This window comes from Prionailurus viverrinus, chromosome C2, assembly GCF_022837055.1.
Source record: "Prionailurus viverrinus isolate Anna chromosome C2, UM_Priviv_1.0, whole genome shotgun sequence".
NCBI classification, from domain to species: Eukaryota; Metazoa; Chordata; class Mammalia; order Carnivora; family Felidae; genus Prionailurus; species Prionailurus viverrinus.
In genome coordinates, this window is record NC_062569.1 from 6029207 (window position 1) to 6049069 (window position 19863).

At 60.1% G+C, this 19863-nt stretch overlaps 1 protein-coding gene across 10 annotated transcripts; it reads left to right on the top strand.

Annotated features, from left to right (window-relative positions):
* Positions 1 to 1576: 1576 nt before the first annotated feature.
* Positions 1577 to 19768, top strand: VILL (villin like). 10 transcript variants are annotated; one of them, XM_047874607.1, is made up of 21 exons: positions 1632 to 1697; positions 1881 to 1996; positions 6078 to 6144; positions 6258 to 6401; positions 6682 to 6887; positions 8224 to 8332; positions 9357 to 9467; positions 9724 to 9923; positions 10298 to 10376; positions 10477 to 10575; positions 11268 to 11406; positions 11832 to 11932; positions 13795 to 13932; positions 14038 to 14196; positions 14710 to 14889; positions 15432 to 15577; positions 16569 to 16713; positions 18349 to 18534; positions 18724 to 18795; positions 19017 to 19268; positions 19526 to 19768. In XM_047874607.1, exons 3-21 carry the CDS (start codon positions 6079 to 6081, stop codon positions 19637 to 19639), a joined length of 2646 nt encoding a protein of 881 aa, XP_047730563.1. In that variant the 5' UTR covers positions 1632 to 1697; positions 1881 to 1996; position 6078; the 3' UTR covers positions 19640 to 19768. The 10 variants fall into 10 exon arrangements, 9 of the variants coding, with proteins under 9 accessions (XP_047730562.1, XP_047730566.1, XP_047730563.1 ...); XM_047874611.1 differs by having other exon boundaries at positions 1634 to 1697; positions 6327 to 6401; XM_047874606.1 differs by lacking the exon at positions 1881 to 1996 and having other exon boundaries at positions 1577 to 1697.
* The last annotated feature ends 95 nt before the right edge of the window (positions 19769 to 19863 follow it).

The window sequence follows — 19863 nt, forward strand, 5'->3', positions numbered from 1 at the left end:
GAGAGGTAGCCAGAGGGACAGGCAACTTGGGGCTTTGTTTAGGGAAGCCACTGGAAGGTTTGAAGCAGAGGATGGATGTCACGTGTGAGGTCCGACCTGCCAGGAGACGTGTGACAAGACAGGTGGGGGACGGGAGGAGCGGGAGTCGGTGTCGGAAGAGACACTAACGTTTCCCTGGTACTTACAGCCTGGGAACTGGAACTTGGAAGAAAATAGAAAAGACACGGGAGCTAAGGCCCGAGTTGTGTGCCTGCTGACATTTGAAGGTCCCAACGGAGAAGGCAGAGTGGCCAGTGAGGGGGGCAGAACACTGAGTCTGTGTGCTGTTTCCAGAGGAAGGGGTGGTCCGCGGGGTCCCTGGGCAGTAGGAGGATGCGATGAACCAACCACCGGCTGTGACAAGAGCAGGCACTGGAAAGAGAAATTTCCAGGGGCTTCCGGAACAAAGGCCACGCAGAGTGCACGGAGGGGACAGTCTGAGGCCAGGAAGCGAGGGCTGAGGACACGGGATTTCGCTGAGCATGGGGACAGAAGAAGGAGGGCAACAGGCGTGCACACGTGGAGCCAAACACACACCGTCATAGAAGGGAGCAGGGGGGTTAGCGGCCATTCTCTCACACACAAGGTCAGACACACACAGGGACTAACCAACTGCCCTGGGACACAGGCATCCCTTCACACGCAGGGACCCATTCACTCCGTCGGTTAAACACAGTCACGTTAACGAGCTAGAATTTAAATAAACTGTTTTAAAAGTGGGACTTACAAAAGAAAACACCAACGACAGAGTCGCACACGGGCAGTAGGTCCTACTGGGCACAGGCCGACCCGGATCTCCTGGAGCCGCCCCCTCTCTGTGGCAGGGAGCAGTGGGGGCGAGGGCCGGACATGGGGGCCACTGGGCAGGTTTCAGCAGTGTGTCCAGCAGAGGCGTCCCACGGGCTGGGCCGTGGCTGGGACCGAGGCCTGTGGCCTAAAGGAAGGGTGGCCCTGTTCCTAGAGTTCTGGAACGCTCTATGTTCAGCACCTCCCCTGCCCTACAATCAGGAAGGAAAGCAGGGAGCAGCCCGAGGTGTGGGAAAGGTGTCTTCCTTGCAAGGGCTGGACTGGCCTCTCCCACGAAGGGCATCAGGGCTCCCCGGGGAGGGCTGTGCTGTGAGCAAACCCAAATTGGGAGCAGGGAGGACAGCAGCGATGCTAGAGGGAGCCCTGGCCACCTCCAGGCCCTGAAATGACCTGGGTCTCACAGAGCCAGACTGCCACCCCCACCTTCAATAGGCTCGGTCCTCCTTCCTTCTAAAGTTTGTTGGAGTGACCTGGCCTTCTGGGGGTGGGGGTGGGGGTGGGGGGTGGGCAAGGATCAGAGAGGCTCATCAGGCTCTCAGAGAAGGAAAGTCACAGTATACTCCACAGCCCACATCTTGGCCCAGCCCAGGCCTCCGTGCCCTGCTGTCTCTTGGCCACCAGTACCCAGGAGGGGAGGCCTGGCAGACCAGCCACGAGCCCGGGACGGGGTGGTTCTCAGAGAGCTGGGTCAATATTTGTTGACTGACTGACTGACTACATTGGAAGCCCAGCCCTCAGGCAGTGGGGTGTGTCCTCCTGGGCAAGAGCAGGGATTGAGTTTCATGCAGGAACAGGTTGGGGGACAGACCCAGCACTGCCCACTGGCCGGGAAAGAGAGCACTTTCCAGCAGGTAGGCCTGGCAAGGAGGGGGCTCCAGAATCGGCTGGGAGGGGCCGCTCTGAGTCAGGGGTGTCTAAAAAGGGGTCGTGGGGCTCAGGGTTGCCAGGGGGCCACCGGAACCTGGGGGGCAGCGAGCAACACTGATGGGGACAGGGAGGCCCTGGCCGGGAGCCTGACGGGGAGAAAGTGGCAGATTCTGTACAGGTGGGGCCTCTGTCGCCCAGACTCCGCATACCTGGAGGCCCAGGCCCGGCCCTCCCTCCTCAGACTCCAGCAGGCAAAGTGACCTCAGGGTGCGCCCTTTCACAGGTACCTCAGGAGGAGGAAGTGGCCACTGGGCGCCAGAGGAGGGGGGCTGGGAAAGGAGGGGGCGTCTGGAAAAGGAAAGGGGCGCCTGGCGGTGAGAAGAACGCAGGGGAGAGGAGGAGAGGCCGGGGGGAGAAAGGGGCATTGGGGGAGAAAAGGGGTGTAGCAGGAAAAGGGGGTGGGGGGTCTGGGAGAGAGAAGGGAGCACTGGGAGCAGGGAAGGCAGAAAGAAGGGGGCTGGGGAAGGAGGTTGGGGGGTGGGGGGCTGCCCAGTGCGGACAGAGGGGCGCCCAGGAACGGAGGGGGAACAGGGAAGGGGGGAGATGGGTTTGTCAGAAGAGGAACCAGGCATCTGGGAGAGAAGGGGGCCCCGGGCTGGAGTGGGCAAGCCCCCAAGGAAAAGAAGGGGGCTTTCAGAAGGGGGGGAGAGGACACAGTGGGGGGCCCGCCGCAGGGTAGGTGATAGAAGGGAGTTACCCAGGGGAAGAGGGGACATCTAGGGTGGGAGGGCTTGGCAGTTTAGAGGAGGTGCTCCGGGAAGGGAAGGGCCCCCCTGAGGGAGAAGGAGACTGCCTGGAGGAGAGAGGGGGTGCTGGAGAGAGCGGCCCCCCTCCCCGTGAGCATCCCTGCCCCCGCCACCCAGGTTACATGGGGATGAGGGCCTCAGGCCCTGGGCGCCTGAGAATTTGGCTCCCCAGGCTGGAACCCAGCCCCTGTGGGTGCTGCTGACCCTGCCTGGTGAAAGTAACCCCGGGCCCAACCTTCTGGCCTCCAGTTGGACTCTCCTGTCCCCCACGGGCCCCTGGTGGCCAGCCACGCTTCCTGTCACCCTGTCGCGCTTTCACGCTGTCACATGCTCTACAGCCCGTAGTTTGTACCTCTGTACCTCTGGTCACCGCCCACCTGTGCCCCGGTCGCCGTCGCTACCCATCACCGCCGAATGTCACCATGCCGCCTGTCCCTCAGCGGCATCGCACGTTTTCTGGTGCTTGGGACCACCTTTACGCGACCACCGGGCCCGCTTGTCACGCACGTCTCCGCCACACCCAAAGGCACGTACTGCAAGAGCAGTCGCGGGTGCCGTCAGAGCACAGGGTGACCCCGCTCCCCGTCCCCCTGCACTCGGTGCGCAACAGGCTCCGTCCGCTCCACGGCTGTTCACCGAGAACCTGCTGGGTGGCGGGCGGGCGGCTGGTTGCTGGCGGGTCAGCGAGAGCACAAGCCCCCGGCCCTGGCAGCCCTCCGCGCCAGCGAGGGAGGGCGTGGCCACGGCCTCGGCGGCCCCGGAGCCTTCGAGGGCAGCTCTAACCCTGGGCGGCCCCCTCCCCCACCCCGCGCTTCCAGAGGCCGCGAGAGGGTTGGGAGTTTCCCCCAGTCAGCGGTGAGCTCACCGGGGCCGGGAGCCCAGCCCTCAGCGTCCTGGACAAAGGTGGAAGGAATGCAGGCTGTTCGGCATGAGTCACAGAGGCCTCTGCCTCTCTCGGACTCTCCCACCGAGTCCGCCCCGGGGGCCGTGCAGGGTCAGCAGAGCCACAAGGGTTCCTGCGGGGAGAAGAGAGGAGCGAACGCTCGCTGGGGGTCCCTAGGAAGGAGGACTTCAGACGGAAGTGACTTGTGGGGCAAAGCCGCAGCGACAAGCAGAGCTGCAGCCGGCCGGATTTAGGTTAGATGGAAGAAAGAACTCCAACGGATGAAGGGACGACCGGACCTCACACACAGGTTCCTGGAGGAACGCTACAGGGCAGCCTTGGGGGGGGGGGGGGGGCCGAGAGTCATCCTGCGAAGACGCAACAAAACCCAGAGCCCCCCTCCGGCCTCCCCAGATGCCTCTCGTTCCGGGCGGCTCTCCTAGGCCCGCTCAGAACCACAGGGCACGGCGGGAGCTCAGCCACTGTTTGCAGAGCCTGTGGCCGTCCGCAGGGTCTGTCGAGAGTTCAGCTCTGTTTCGGGGATTTCAGAGGGCCCATGCTTGACTCCCCCCCCCACCCTCTCTCGCGAGCTAAGCCTGTTGCTCGCTACCACAGTCGTCGGAGGCCATCCTTGTGTGCCGCCTGTCCCGAGTTTGCAGAAACCTCGTCTTCTCGGCGTGCCTCCTGAGCCTGTGTCTTGAGGCTCTTTCCAGAGTCTTTTTTCAGAACCTGGCTTTCTAGAGGGTCTGTCCCTACTTCCCTGGGTCCAAGATTTGCTGTCACGGCAGACGCTGCCCTGCGCGTAGAACCTCTCCCTGTCTGCGGAGTTTGCCTGGGGTCCTCGTCTGGGATGCCTCTTTGTGCCTGAAGACATTGTTCCTGTGTGCAGAGCTTTGTTTGCAGTGCCCGTCCCTGTCAGCAGACCTTGTTTCCTCCGCAGTCTGTCTCTAGACTATGCCCCTGTTTGCAGAGGCTTTTCTTATTTCAGAGTCCGGTTCTGTCTGCGAAACCTGAGCCCTATTTGTGCAACCTCTGACATTTTGGGGGGGCCTCTAGCCGTTTGCACGCCCCATCTGAATTTCCCTGGATAAAAACTGTACCTGCTTGTAAGAGCTATTCCTGTGAAGAGTTATCGCTGTCAGAGGTCACCGTGTCTATCTGGGAGCACCTTCCCATTTGCAGAGCCTATCCTGTCTGCACACTCTGTTCCTAATTCTACGTGTAACTGTTAGCAGAACGTGCCCCTACTCACAGAGCCTTTATCTGTTGCCAGAATTCATCTTTTTCTATGAGGTCTGTCCCTGTTTGCAGAACCTGGGCTCCCTACACACCCCAGCCCTGTTTCAAGATCTTGCCCAAGTCTGGGACACCCGTGCTTGAACGCAAAGCTGATTTCCCTGCCCGCTCATTTCAGCAAACCCTGCCTCTCTGAAAAGCTGTCGCTGTTAACAGAACCCGTCTGTTTGCAGAGCACTGTCGGCTTACAAAACCTCTCCCGATCTGCCAAGTCTCTGTGTGTAGAGCCTCCGTCTGCAGAGCCTGTGTCTTTTGTCAGAGTCTGGATCTCTTTGCAGCATTCATGATGGTTTGCCCAGCCTGTTCCCATCTCCCTGTATGCAGGATTTGGGTCTGTTTTGCAAGGCTGCTCCTGCTTGCAGAGTCGGACCATGCCTAGAGATGTTTTGCTTACTTCAAGAGACTGCCTCTGTCTGGGCAGATGCTGTGCTGTTTGCAGAGCCTTGCGTATCTGTACCTGTCCGTTTCTGCCGTCTGTCCCTTATATAAAGGATACCTACCTTAAGGGTTTGTCCCCACCCACATTTACAAAGTCTTTCCCCACCTGCAAAGTTCCTCCACACCTGCGGAATCGGGAGCTGTTCGTAGAGTCTTTTTTGTGTTCACGACCTTCGCTTGCTTGCCCGGCTGCTTGTTTCTCTGACTTTCGCTGTCTGTCCTTACACAGACAGTTGGTCCCTGACTACAGAACTCATTTTTGCCAAGAGACCCTGTGCTTGTTGTATCCCTTTCTTCAGTCTGAGGAAGTTGTCCCTGTTTGCAGAGCCTATGCTTGTATGCAGAGCCTTTTTCTATCCGCATAGCCTATCACTCTCCGAGGGTGCCATGTCTCTTTGCATAGCCTTTCCCTGCCTGCCTGGAAGACCCAGGCCTATTGGCAGCTCTGTCCCTCAACGCAGAGCCTGTCTTTGTCTGTAGGATTCAGTCGAATACCAGAAGTCTGTGTGCAGGGTCTACCCCTGGCTGCAGAATCTGTTCTGTTCCCAGCACAACCTTTGCCTGTCTGCATAACCTGCCTCTGTCTCCAGTGACTGCCTCTGACTGCAGATCTCGTCTGTCTGCACAGCCTGTTTCTCACTGCTTGCTTGCAGAGGTCCCTATGTTCAAGACCCATCCCTGCCCACAGAGCTTGGCCCTGTGTCAGGAGCACAACCACAGATGACAAACCTGTTCCCTGTTTGCAAAGCCTCCGTGCCGGGGTCTGTCCTGCTTTGCTGCCATTTGTGACTTGAGAGCCCCCCGAATGAAAGGCCTGTTCTATGATGACAGCGCTTTGGAGAGCTGCAGGTGGGGAGAGTTCTTGCTTGGAGCCCAGAGCACAGGTGGCCGGGGCCTGAGGACTCTGGCTCTTGTTTCTTCCCTCTTTCCACCTGGCCTAGGATGGACGTCAACAAGAGCCTCCCAGCCACTGACAGCCGCAGGGACCTCCACGTATGGATCATCGAGGTGAGGGGCACAGCCAGACAGCAGAGCTGGGGACACAGAGAGCACGCAGTCTCTGAGACTAGGCTTCTCCCTCCCCCCACCAACTCGGAGCTCCCTCCTGTCCCCCACCCCAGAGGGTCATGGAGGGAAGGTGGCTGGGGGACGGTCCTGCTGAGCTGTCACTAGGCACCCTCCTCTCCCAGGACCTGAGGATGGCGCCAGTCCCCGAGAAGGCTTATGGGAACTTCTTCGAGGAGCACTGCTACATCGTCCTCCATGTGAGCATTTGGGGAGTCTGTCTGAGGGGTGGGAACTCCCCGGCTGGGGAGTCTGCTGATGCAGACCAAGCTCCACCCCAGGAAGAGGGAGGCCGGCAGCCAGAGCATCCACCCTACAAGGGGGCTCCTGCCTTTGAGGCCTCTTTGCCCCCCTTGGACCTCCAGCCCCGGGGAGGCGCCTGCCCAGTCCCCTCAAGGCCCTCAGTGCATCCTGGGGTCTCAGTCTCCACCCCACCCCTGGGGCCTCTGCACCCCCCGCCCCCAAACACCTGGGCCCTAGGTTCCCCAGAGCCTCAAGGCCACGCAGGGGGCGTGCAGCGACCTGCACTACTGGACGGGGAAGGAGGCGGGCGCCGAGGCGCAGGACGCGGCCGAAGCCTTCGTGCAGCAGCTGCAGGAGACGCTGGGTGGCGCCACCGTGCAGCACCGGGAGGCGCAGGGCCACGAGTCCGACTGTTTCCGCAGCTACTTCCGCTCGGGAATCATGTGAGTGCGGGCGGGGCCCCGGGGCGGCGGGTGGCTGGGTGGCCTGGGGTGACCCTCTCCTCCCTGGTGTGGGGGTGTCGGGCGAGGGGGAGACGTCCTCTCTGGGGTGCAACTCTCATACCCTACCATGTCGCCCCAATTCCCAGATACGCTTATGCCCCCACTTGTACACAACCGACCCGTGTAAAGTATACGATCGGTGATGTTTTTTTAGTACGTTCACCGACTTGGGCAACCGTGCCCACAGTTGCGGAACACCTTTGTCACCCCAAAAAGTAGCCCCGTACCCTTCCCAACACTCTCCCTTCCCGCCCCCCGCCCCCCACCCCCACATTTTCTTCATCCAGTCTGCAAAAATGTGCCTATTCCGGACATGTTTATAAATGGAACCGTACGACACATGGTGTGGGGATAGAACACATTTTATTTATGTATTTATCACTTAGGGGATGTTTGGATTGCTTCCACGTTGACCTGTGATGGGTAATGCTGTTGTTAACATTTGTACGCACGGGTTCCCCCAGTCTTATCGAGATATAATTGACGTGCATCACTAGCTTGATGGTGTGGCTTAGAAGCAGCGTGAAGTGATCACCACACTGCACTTGGTTGACGTCCGCCTCCTCTACAAGTTTTTTGTGTGGACGTGTTTTTCATTTCCCTTGGGTGTATACCCCAGCGTGGATGCCAAGGGTGTTTTGAGTTTGCCTTTCCGTTACTGTGCCCGCTAGAAATATGTCTTTTGCTGTAAATTGCTTCACAACGTATTAAATTAATAACTGCAACATATTCAGTTAAACCGTAGGAAAATGCCAGTATTGGGTCGTTTCTGATTCGTACACTTAAACCCCCTACGGGAACACATTTGTGCACGCACCCGCAGAGAACACACCATGCCCATACGATGGGCCTATAGGAGGGCTCGTCTACACATGTACGCCAATGTGCGTGTCTGTGTGCACACAAACGTGCTGCTGCCAAATTGCATGCACTCACATCTATACTTACGTGGATAAACAGATGCCCTTATGCCCCTCCTTGTATACGTGGTATACAAGTATACAAACATGGAATACAGGTACATGCGCATGTGCACAACATGCCTGTATTTACATCTATACATGGATAAACATACTATGCCCTGCACACATACACGTACAGGTACACGCACGTGTCCGCCTATCTACACGCACACTCCCGCCCCATGTGTGTGCTCATGTGTTTGTGCACACTTTTCATATCCGCTTGCACACGTGTGTGCTCACACCTGCACTCGCTCCTGCACGGAGCTGTGGAGGGTCTTAACTGCGATGCCCCTCCCCCGCCCCCGCCCCAGCTACAGGAGAGGGGGCCTGGCCTCTGCCCTCACGCACGTGGAGACCAACCTGTACAACATCCAGCGACTGCTGCACGTCCAGGGGAGGAAGCACGTGTCGGCCACCGAGGTGAGGACCGCCCCGGGTGCCACTTGATCTTCGGGCTCAGGTCGGACTGTGTGCTGAAGTGCAGGGAAGCGCGGAGGGTGGAGGCGGAGGGTGGAGGCGACGGTGGGGGCACCGTGCGCTGTCGGCATTCCCAGGTGGCCCATCTTGAAGGAGGAGGGGGAAGGCAGAGCCAGGCTGCCAGCCCCACCCCTCCGTGGCTCCTCTGATCCTGTTTTCTCACCCATCCCGTGGGCACACTAAGAACTTGGGGAGGCCAGGCGGACCAGACGGTGCACCCGGATGGTCCGTGTAAGCACCGTGGGCAGTAGCATGCTGTGGGGTGGGGGGTGCACAGCCCCACACTCTTCGGGCGCATCGTCCTCACCACCCACGGGCGCACATGCTGTCTCCCACAGATTCAGTGACCATACATCCCTGGTCGTGCAGGGACAATGCGCAGCCCAGGTTTTGCCCATCGCATTGGCACAATTATTCAGCATCCGTCCTTTTACTCCCCAGAGTGTCTCTGTTTGGATGATAACTATCCTTTTCCACGGATAGCACGTTGTCCCCCATGCGGAGACACGTACGTTGTCACCCACGAGCTCACGCACTGGTTCCCATTTGATGTGCCCCCGTATACGTACACATGAGCGTGTACACACACATCTACACCCATGGGTAAACAGATACGCTCCGCTTGTGTACACATTACATGTACAGATGTGCAGCTGCAGACATGCACGGAGTGAAGAGTGTCATAATCCTGTAGATCCCGTGAAATGCAGCATTACCTCCGGTAGTGCCTAGAGAGGCACACAGCTACACCCACAGGGTGACCTTCAAGGTCTCATACGGTGACACAGATGCGTGCTTACACACCACAATACTGGTGCAGTGGTCACACATACACCAGGTTGCACACAGCCTCGTGCACACGAGTGAGCTGTGCTCATGTAGGTGGAGATGGGCTGTGGCACCCCTCCACCTGCGTGCTGGTGGTATGGCACCCTGTTTCCTGCCCTGCCCCTCCTGGCTCTGGCAGGTGGAGCTCTCTTGGAGCAGCTTTAATAAGGGGGACATCTTCCTGCTGGACCTGGGCAAGGTGATGATCCAGTGGAATGGGCCTGAGACCAGCATTCCTGAGAAGGCACGGGTCAGTGTCTACCCTGGGAACTAAGGGATGCAGGGCTCAGGGAGAAGGGTGTCCATCCTCCAGACCCCTCAGGAGGTGGGCTTGGTTGTGCCACTACAACCTTAGAAGCACCTGCTATGTGCAAGCTGAGTCCAGACCCTGCCCCTGACCCCAGCCTCTGGGAGCCGAGCTGCGATGGGAAGGATCTGGGATAGACTGTCAGCGGTGAGCGGGGGCCATGCTAGGGAAGCCCTGACTGCCAGGTCCTCTCCTGCAGGGCCTGGCCCTGACCTGCAGCCTCCGGGACAGGGAGCGCAGTGGTCGCGCACAGATTGGCGTGGTGGATGATGAAGTTGAAGCCACTGATCTCATGCAGATCATGGAAGCCGTGCTGGGCTGCAGAGTGGGTAACCTGCCTGCCACCAGGCCCGACAAGAGTGTTAACCAGCTGCAGAAAGCCAGCGTCCGTCTCTACCAGTGAGCAGATCTTGGGAGTGGGCAGAGTCTGCATGCCTGGGTCTGCACGTCTGTCGTTCCAGCCGTAACACAGTGTCTCTAGAAAGGCCTCCAGAAAAGGCCCGTGGGTTTCTGGAGCAAGCCATGTGGGGCTCTGGGTCCAGCCTGTACTCTTGCATGACTGCTCTTTTGAGAAATCCATTGTACAGATAGGGCAACTGAGGCACTGGAGGGCCAGAGAGTAGCCTAAGGCTCCACGGCAAGGCTGTGGTGAAGTTAAGACTTCAACCTGGGGCCCCAGACCCCATGCCTTCTGCCTCTGCGAGGACTAAAGGGGGCTGGAGTGGAGCCCACGGAGGGGCTGAGCTGCCCACCTCTGGATGCCTGTCCCCCAGTGTCTGTGAAAAGGATGAGGACTTGGTGATCCAGGAGTTGGCGACCTGCCCACTAACCCAAGACCTACTGCGGGAAGAGGTGAGACAGGCCTGGTCCCCGGCTCGTCATGCATCCCCGCCCACCCACGACCCCAGCCCAGTCTGGGCCACCTACCAACCAGTCCCTGTCTTGCTCCCAGGACTACTATATCCTGGACCAGGGTGGTTTCAAGATCTACGTGTGGCAGGGACGCCTGTCCAGCCTCCAAGAGAAAAAGGCTGCCTTCAGCCGGGCTCTGGTAAAGCTGTTGGGCCCTGTCTCAAGGGGACATCGAGCTGCCCTGGGGTCTGAGGGAAGAAATGGCAGTACTCTGAAATCTAAGCTGGGACACATCCATTCCTGGGGGCCTTTAAGGGAAGGTAGTCCTATCCTTGGGCCAGGAGATGGATCCATCCTGCCCTAGGAGCCTGTCTGATAGAGGAGGACATGGCTTTGCCCTGGGGTCTAAGCCTGGAGACAAAGCACCCAATCTGATGACGGGGACACAGTTCTGCCCAGTGGTCCGAGGGTCCCTCTCTGGTACCAGGGGCATGCAGCCTGCCCTGGGAGCCCTGACAGGGGTTGGGGGAGCGAGCACCCAAGAAACCATGTGTAAAAGGGTCCTCGTGTAAAACGTGGACCTGCCTTGAGGTCTGAGAAGCAAGCCGCACTGGGCACCCCCTGCTTGTCGAGGAGGGGAGACAGGGCTCTGCCTGGCGCCTGGAGGGGGCGGCGGTTGTCATGGGCCGCCCTTCCCGAGGCCCAGACGAAAGGGACCTTGCTTGTCCTCAGGGACCTCAGAGAAGTCGGTAGTAAAGGAGCCAACTTCTTAAGCGGGTCATGAGCGCGGTTAATTAATACTGCTCTGCGCTCAGCTGAGCGTCAGGTCCCCGAGGGTGGAGCGGAGAATTGGGCCCTCGGGCCGCACGCCTGACAGAGCCCCCGCCCCAGGGCTTCATCCAGGCCAAAGGCTACCCGACCTACACCAACGTGGAGGTGGTGAACGACGGCGCCGAGTCGGCCTCGTTTAAACAGCTCTTCCAGTCTTGGTCTACCAAGCAGCGCGGGAACAAGAACTTCGCCAGGCTAAGTGAGCGCGCGGGGCGGGGCCTGCGGGGCGGGGCCCGAGAGGTGGGGCGGGGACTTCGGCCGGAATGGAAGAGCGGGCGGGACAAGGTCGGGGGCGGGGCCTTGGGGGGCGGGGCCGGCGTGGGGCCGCACCCAGAACCTGGGCGGGATGGGAGAATGGGCGGGGCGAGGCCGGCGCGGGACGGCACCCTGGACCTCGTGTTGGACGGAAGAGTAAGCGGGACCAGGTGCGGGAGATAGTTGGGGCGGGGCGCGGCCCACGCGGAGCGGGGTCTGCGGGGGACAGAGTGGGGCCGCCAGGGGGCAGCCCCCAGAAAGCGCCACCGGGTGGGGGAGCGTAGCCAGAGTGGGCTTTCTTTTGAGTGATGGGCGGACGCGGTTGGCGAAGGCGAAGGACGCCCGTGACACCCCGTGTCCTCCCGTCAGGTAAATCGATTCAGGTAAGGCCGGATGTGGGCAAGCTGCAGAGTCAGCCTGAGCTAGCTGCCCAGCTCAGGATGGTGGACGACGCTTCCGGGAAGGTGGAGGTAAGGGGGCATTAGCTCGGCTGGGAGAAGATAGGCACACAGGGGCAGGCTTTGTCTTCAGCTGAATGGTATGGCTGCTAAAGTGCCCCAAGTTGCGCATCTACGCAGGGACACCCAAGGGCGTGTGTACATATACACACGCCCTCCCTCCTGCTGGCTCGTACGCGTGACGCCTGATCAATCTGTGCAGCTGTGGCCACTTGCTCAGGTAACACTTGGCACACGGCACGGTAACGCTTCAAGATACTTGATTGTGCCCTTCGGTCGAATATATGACACAACCGTACATATGCCACAGACACAGACGCACACGCCTAACTGCACCCAATCAGCCAAGTTAACCAACTGCAAACATGTAATTGTACAAATTCTGCATCACGCGTGATCATAGACACACAGAATGCTCAACCCACAGGAACACACCGACAGGGTACAGCGTCACATGTAATCTGTCGCCGCCCACACAGGCACATACTGTCAGCCGCCTGGGCTCAGATCAGTGTTCTGGGAGACGTAGGGATTGCATCTTGACATCTCATCTGATCCCTCGTAGAGCCCTTCATTCCTCTGGGCCTCAGTTTTTTTTACCAATAAAGTGGAGGCAAAAACTCTGGTTCCATCTGGCCCATGGCTGGTGTGGGGATGCTGTAAAATTCTGGGAACAGGACTTCTGGGCCCATGTGAAGGGCTCCTAGTTCTCAAGGTAGGTCGAGGTCAGAGAAAATGCCATTTCTCCAAGGTTCCCTTCTGTATTTGTCCTAATATGGATGGACAGAGGCTGTTAGAAGAGACCAAGACAGGAGGAGACGTGGCAAGGTGTGGGGGAGCAGGGAGAAGGGAAGAGAGGGAAGGAGGACAGGGAGAGACAGAAGAGACTGAGAAAGACAGAGGAGGGAGGAGACAGAGTTGGGATGGGATGAAGAGCAAGAGAGATGGGGTACACAGAGGGGGACAACACAGAGGGGAGGGCAAAGGTGGGAAGGAAGGAGGTCTTGCCACTCGGGCTCCAAGCACAGAGGCCGGGAGGGGATCCCTTCCAGCAGGCAGGCAGGCAGGCCAGGGGAGCCCCTGATCCAGGAGGCCTAGCTGCCAGGGAAGTGCTGCTCCTGGGTAGCGCGTGTGGTCCCAGTCAGTCTCTTCTGCAAGAGACTGGTTGCTCTGGTCTGGAGGACACCTTCCCCAGAGACAGCTACCAGGCCCTGTGTGGGCACATGATGTCCAGACTTTGTTTCCTGCCATTGTCAAGGTGGGCGTGGCTATGCCCACTTTCCAGGTGGGAAAGGCTGAAGCTCAGAAGGGTCTCACTGCCCCCACGGCCTGCCTGGGGTTTGAGGCTCCAGAACCCATGCTCGCTACCCATAGGAACAGGAAATCGCGCTCTTCAGTACAAGGAAGTATTTTCCTTTCAGTCTCTGAATAGGCTTTGTCTTCTTAAGTGACACTTGAGAAAAGAATTTTTCCCGGAGCTCAAGGGCTCGCGTCTGCCCAGCTTCTGCAGCCTTGGCCTGAGCCGCGAGCGGCTGTGCCAGGAGCTGCCTGCCCCTAACCTGCTGTGGCTGGCGGGGGCAGGGTGAGGGCGGTGTGTGGCAGGGCTCAGGTCCATCCCAGCAGCCTCTGGAGCTCTCACTGCTTGTCCGTCCCAGGCACCGCACGCCAACTGCGTCCCGGCCGACCGCGGGCCAGCGCAAGTGTGGCGGGTCCCGGGGGCCCATGGCGGAAAGGGTCACCTGCAGATCCTTGTGCAGGCCTGGCAGAGATGAGGCAGGCCCGGAGGCCACGGGGAGCTTTCGGGCTGGGCACAGACTGGCCGGGCTGGTTCGAGAGGAGGAGCCGGCCGCGCCCATTGGGCCTCTGTTCTCTAGGTGTGGTGCATCCAGGACTTAGGCAGACAGCCCGTGGACCCCAAGCGTCATGCACAGCTGTGTGCAGGCAACTGCTACCTCGTCCTCTACACCTACCAGAGGATGGGCCACATCCAGTATATCCTGTACCTGTGGCGGGTACGCTGGCCCGAGAGGGGTGGTGGGCACCTTCAGGCCCCAGAGCTGAGGCTCTGAGAACGGGATCTAAGAGCCGCTCCAGGCCCCTGCCATCCCCACCTGCAGGGCCACCGCGCCACCACACGTGATGTCAAAGCCCTGAACTGCAATGCCGAGGAGCTGGACCTCATGTACCGGGGAGCCCTGGTGCAGGAGCACGTGACCATGGGCAGCGAGCCCCCTCACTTCCTCGCCATCTTCCAGGGCCAGCTGGTGGTCTTCCAGGTAGGGCCCACTTTGCTGCTGTTCCCGCAGCCTCGCCGGCTCTTCCGTGTGCCCACAGCCCTTACATGCACGTACTAAGCTTCTCTTCAGCCCGGGGGCCCGTTTACCACCCCAGGTTTCCTGGTGCCGTTAGATACCCAGGAGCTCCAAGAGTGACCCCGGCTTCAGTTTCTTCCCCTGGTCCCCAGAGCCAGCCGCCAAGCAGAAGCACAAGAGAAGAAGCTGAATTGAAAGGGACCCAGGGCCTTGCCTGGGGTCCCCATTTTCTGTCTATAAGGCCTGGGGGAAACCGTGCCCTGACTCCTTGGAGATGGGGGAGCGATCCATTTAGAAAGGGCCTGGTTCCCTGTCATAGGCTGACGGGACCCTCACGCTCTACACCCAGAGGGTCTAGAAAATAGTGGTGGCTTCAAGCGAGGGTCTGGTGGGCCCCAGGGCAGTTTGTCCATCACCGGGACAGGGAGGCGGCTCCCAGGAGCCCTTGCCTCATCCTGAGGCCCAGCCCTCTTACAGGGGCACACGGGGCATGATGGGAAGGAGCAGCCAGCACCTGCCACAAGGCTCTTCCACGTGCAAGGCACCGACAGCTGCAACACCAGGACCGTGGAGGTACCAGCCCGCGCCTCAGCCCTCAACTCCCATGACATCTTCTTGCTGGTCACAGCTAGCATCTGCTACCTCTGGTTTGGAAAGGTACTTAGATCACTGACCTCTCGACTTATCCCTCGGGTGGTGTGCCAGGCAAGGGACGGGTCTCCTTCCCAGGAGATGCAGACTTCGTGTCCAGCCTCAGCTAGGCCAGGAGTGGGGTCCCTCTGGAACCTGGGGGGAGGTTGAAAGTGACTAGTAGATCTGGGAGTCTGCTGGTCAGAGGCAGGCCAGGCCGAGACTGCCTTCCCTCCTTCCTGCCTCAAGCGAGGAGCATGCCCCTCTTCCCAAGTCTCTCAGGGGGAGGAAAAGGAGGCCTAGTCCAGTTTGCCAGAGTTTCCTCCAATGCTCATAAACCACAAATGACCCCCCAGCCTGGGGTCCCCATCCCATTCTCTGGACCAGGAGAGGGTCCCAGTCCTGGGAGGGGGGAAGGCGGGATCCCTTGCTCATGCGTGCCCTGACATCAGCCTTGGCCTCCTGTGACTCGGGCCCAGCTCCCCAGAGTCCCCTGTGAGTGGGGGAGGTGGGGCTGGAGGTGAAGACCCCTCCCCCTTCAGGGCCTGACCCAGCTCTCTGTGGGCCAGGGCTGCAGCGGTGACCAGCGAGAGATGGCGCAGACGGCGGTCTCTGCCGTCTCTGGGGAGAACAAGGAAACGGTGCTGGAGGGTCAGGAGCCTCCCGGCTTCTGGGAGGCCCTGGGAGGCCCGGCTCCCTACCCCGGCAACAAGAGGTGACAGGGGCTGGGCGGAGGGTGTTCTTATACAGAGGAGGAAACTGAGACCCAGAGAGGGTGGGTGACCACTTAAGGGTCACACAGAGAGCTGGAGAGGCCCCCCCCAGCACGGAGGCCTCTTGGTCTCCCACTCCAGGAGTTCGCGGGGGCGCAGCCTACCCTTCACTCCCTGGCCCCTGGGTAACTGGGATCTGGAAGATGCCCGGGAGAGTTGGCTAGTGGCGCCCTCTGCTGGCCGAACAGGCTCCCTGCATTGTCCCAGTCCCAGACCTGACCAGTGACAGAGGGCAAGGGAGCAAAGCCCCATTCCCAACCCGCAGTCCGCAGGGGTCATGGTACCAGGTGTGTGGGGGGGGTGTGGGTGTGGGTGTGACATGTGGATAAACAGCGTGTGTGGAGTGTGTAATGGACAAGGGTGTGTGTCAGAGGTTGAGGCCAGGTGAGGCCTTCGAGGGAGGAGGCTGAGTCAAGGCTGCTGTGTGTGTCTGCGGGTCTGGTGTAGGCACTGTACTCACCCCAAACCCCCTGAGCTCCCCAGTATGACCGTCCCCCTCTCTCAGCCTAGCTTCCCTTCCCCCACCTCGGGCCTGAGGCCGGCTCCCAGCCCGGACCAGGGGAGGGCAGGGCCCCAACCCAACACCCCTCCCCCCTGCCCCGCTAAGCCAGCCGTCCCCTTCCCAGGGGCCACTGCTGGGCAGCTTCCTGGGGCGGCTTGTGTCACAGCTGGCCGTGGCGAGACAGGTCACGTAATGTGCTTTCCCGCTGACAGATGGGGACGCTGAGGCTGGGGCCCAGAGAGCAGCAAGGCGTCTCTGGAGTGAATTATGGGATGGGGGGAGCCCAGAGGAGGGTCCGTGCGTCCGCTCCGGGAGAAGCTGTCCCCCTCCCCTGGGGCGGGGGCCCTGTGCCGAGGGCTGGCTCGGTCCAGGCTGCCGAGAGGCGTAGTTCTGTGTGCGCCCCTCACAGCTTGGCTGCCCACGCTGGCCAGGCTCCCCGAGGACGTCTCCGGCTTCCAGCCCCGACTGTTTGAGTGCTCCAGCCACATGGGCCACCTGGTCCTCACGGAAATGGTGTTCTTTAGTCAAGAGGACCTGGACAAGTATGACATCATGTTACTGGACACCTGGCAGGAGGTGAGGTGGCCTCCCCTGTCCGGCTGGGGTGTGAGTGGGGCGGGGGGGGGGGGTCTCCATGTCTGTGCAACCGGCTTGAGTGTGCGTGGCTGTGTGTTTCTGGCCGTGTAAGGCTGTAGGGGAGTCTGTGTGGTGGTGTGTGACGCTGTAACACGTGAGTGAGACACGTGAGTGTCACATGAGTGACTGTGCATGCATTGTGTGACCACGGGCAACTCCGTGTCACCAGGAGGCTGCAGGAGACTCTGGCTACGTCTGGGACTTGTGTGCGATTGTGACCAGTTTTGTGGTTGGGCGCCACCGTGTGCCTTGTGACGGTACGTGTGATTCCGGGTGACCGGGTGCCTGTGGCTAACGTGTCAGCGTGAGCGTTTGCAAAGCGAATGACTGACCGTGTGCGCGCGTGTGTGCTTCCTGTGTGTGACTGTATTGGCTGTGGTCGAGCCCTGGCTGTAACTGGGGAAACTAAGAGACTGGGTGACCGCAGTGAGTGACTGAGTGACTGTTTGTGTGGCCGGGTCACTATGTTTCTGGGAGGCTACGTGCAGCAGCGGTTTAGGGCTAACTGCGTCTTCCAGAGTGCGTGCGACTGTGTGATGGGGCGCGATCGTGTTTACGTGTGGCCACGTGTGACTGTAGGGGATCGTGTGTCCGTAGCTGCGATCATGTGGGTGTCTGCGTCACGGGGTCTGTGACACTGTGTGGATGCAGCCACGAGGCTTGCGTGTTCTCATCTCACTCAGCAAAACCCTTCCTACAGCCCACAAGACCCAACGGCCCTCTCGGGGCCCATGTGCTCCCACTGTCTCCCTCCACTGGCTCTGCCTCAGCCACAGTGGCCTCCCTGCCACTCCCCTAACACGCTCAGGGCCTTTGCACTGGTTGTTTCTTCCGGTTAGAACACTCGACTTGCTCCCCACGCTTCCCCCAGCTCGTTCCTCAAACGTCACCTTCTCGGGAAGGCTCTCCCTGAGTCTAATTTAAAATGACGGTATTGGGGCGCCCGGGTGGCTCAGTCAGTTAAGCGTCTTGACGACTTCAGCTCAGGTCATGATCTCACGGTTCGTGGGTTCGAGCCCCGCATCGGGCTGTGTGCTGACAGGCTCAGAGCCTGGAGCCTGCTTCGGATTCTGTGGATTCTGTGTCTCTCTCTCTCTCCCTCCCCTGCTCATATTCGGTCTCTCTCTGTCGTAAACGTTAAAAGAAACAATAGCAGTATTTCTGCCTCCCCGCCCCCACACTTGGTGTCTTCTTTCCCTGCCTTGTTTTTCTCCATCTGATGTAGTACATATTTTACTTATTTTTCTGTCTCCCCAGTAAAATGAAAGCTCTGTAGGAGCAGGGATGTTTGCCTGCTTTTCCCCCCGTTATTGAACCCCCAGTGCCTAGAACAGTGCCTGGCACACCATAGGTACTCAATAAATATCTGTGACTTGAATGTATATGTGCACGCCTGTGATCCTCTAGCATGTTGATGGGTGTATGGGTATGGCGGCCAGCCTGCCTGGCTGTGCCTGGTTGGCTGGGGTGTGTGGAGGGGCTGTGAGACCAGTTAATGGACAGAAGTGGGAAGGGAGTGGTCAGCTCTGGGCAGCCCCTCCACTCGCCCAAGGCCAGGCCCCCTCTGTGACCCAGATCTTCCTGTGGCTCGGGGAAGCTGCCAGCAAGTGGAAGAAGGAGGCGGTGGACTGGGGCCAGGAGTACCTGAAGACCCACCCGGCAGGGAGGAGCCCCGCCACGCCTATCGTGGTGATCAAGCAGGGCCATGAGCCCCCCACCTTCACTGGATGGTTCCTCGCTTGGGACCCCTACAAGTGGACTGTGAGTGAGGCCTGAACTCCCAGCCCCACCCTACTCCAGGGAGAGTATGCCCTGAGCAGACTGGGAGGAGGCATCGCCTTGCCCGGGGACCTCCCATGTGGGTGGCGGAGAACTGGTCTTGCCGTCAGGTCGCCTCCTGGGTGCCAGGGGTGCCCTCCATCCTGCCCCCACCCTGATTCTTGCCCCCAGAACGACCAGTCCTACAAGGAGGTGGTGGATGGCAGCCTGGGAGCAATGCCAGCCATATGTGAGATAACAGCCGTGAGTACTGGGTTCTCCCGCCCCGCCCCTCCCCCTCCCGGCTCCCACCAGGGTCTCGGCTTGGTCGGCATGATCCAGATGGGCAGAACGGACAAGAAAGGAGCCAGGCCCTGGTGGACGGCAGGGTTTGCAGTGGGGGCAAGAGGCCCAGTGGGCTCAGTGTGGCCTCCGCATGGGAGCCTCTCCTCCATATGCCCAGCCTGAGTCCCCTCTCTGAGCAGGAACTCAACGACTTCCAGCTGTCTAGAGGGCCAAGCAATGGCGGGGCAGACCCTTTGACCCTGCAGACCCTCAAGGGCTCCCAGGACGGCTCAGGGAATGAGCTGCAGCCAGGACCCAAGGCAGGTGACGCCAGCACCAACAGCCACCACAGCAGCCCCAGACCCACCATCAATGGGAGCCTGCCCCGCGAACGGCTAATGCATCAGGCTGTTGAGGACCTGCCAGAGGGTGTGGACCCGGCCCGCAAGGAGGTGGGTGCCCGAGGCCCCCCTGCCACTCACTGCCCCCGGAACCGATGCATCTAAAACTGAGCTGGAGGAACCCGGGGCATGACCCACTGATGGTGGGCGGTGGGCAGGTTGCCCGGGAAGACGTGTGTTTCAGAGGGGAGGATGGGCAGAGAGATGTGGGAGAGGAGAGCCTTGAGCCCTGCGATGACACCCCTGGGTGGATGGGCCAGGGTTCTGGGCTCAGTTGACACGCTGGCCCTGTACCCTCCCCCCGCCAGTTCTATCTCTCAGACTCTGACTTCCAAGAGATCTTTGGGAAGTCCAAGGAAGAATTCTATAGCATGGCCAAGTGGAGGCAGCAGCAGGAGAAGAAGCAGCTTGGCTTCTTCTGAACCCAGGCCCTGCCCGTGTCGGTGCCACTAACGTAGCCAAGACCCCCAGGGGTGCCTTCCCAGCACGCCCCTGAGCCCCCGGGGACACCCCGCTGGCATTCCCCCGTCAATAAAAGTCCGTGGCCCTCACAAGGTGTGTTGTAAGGGCTTTCGAGTCTGCATCACTTGGTGGGTCCACCTCTGGAGGGGGAGGGGCCCCTGGGGCTGGAGGGGGAATATTCCAG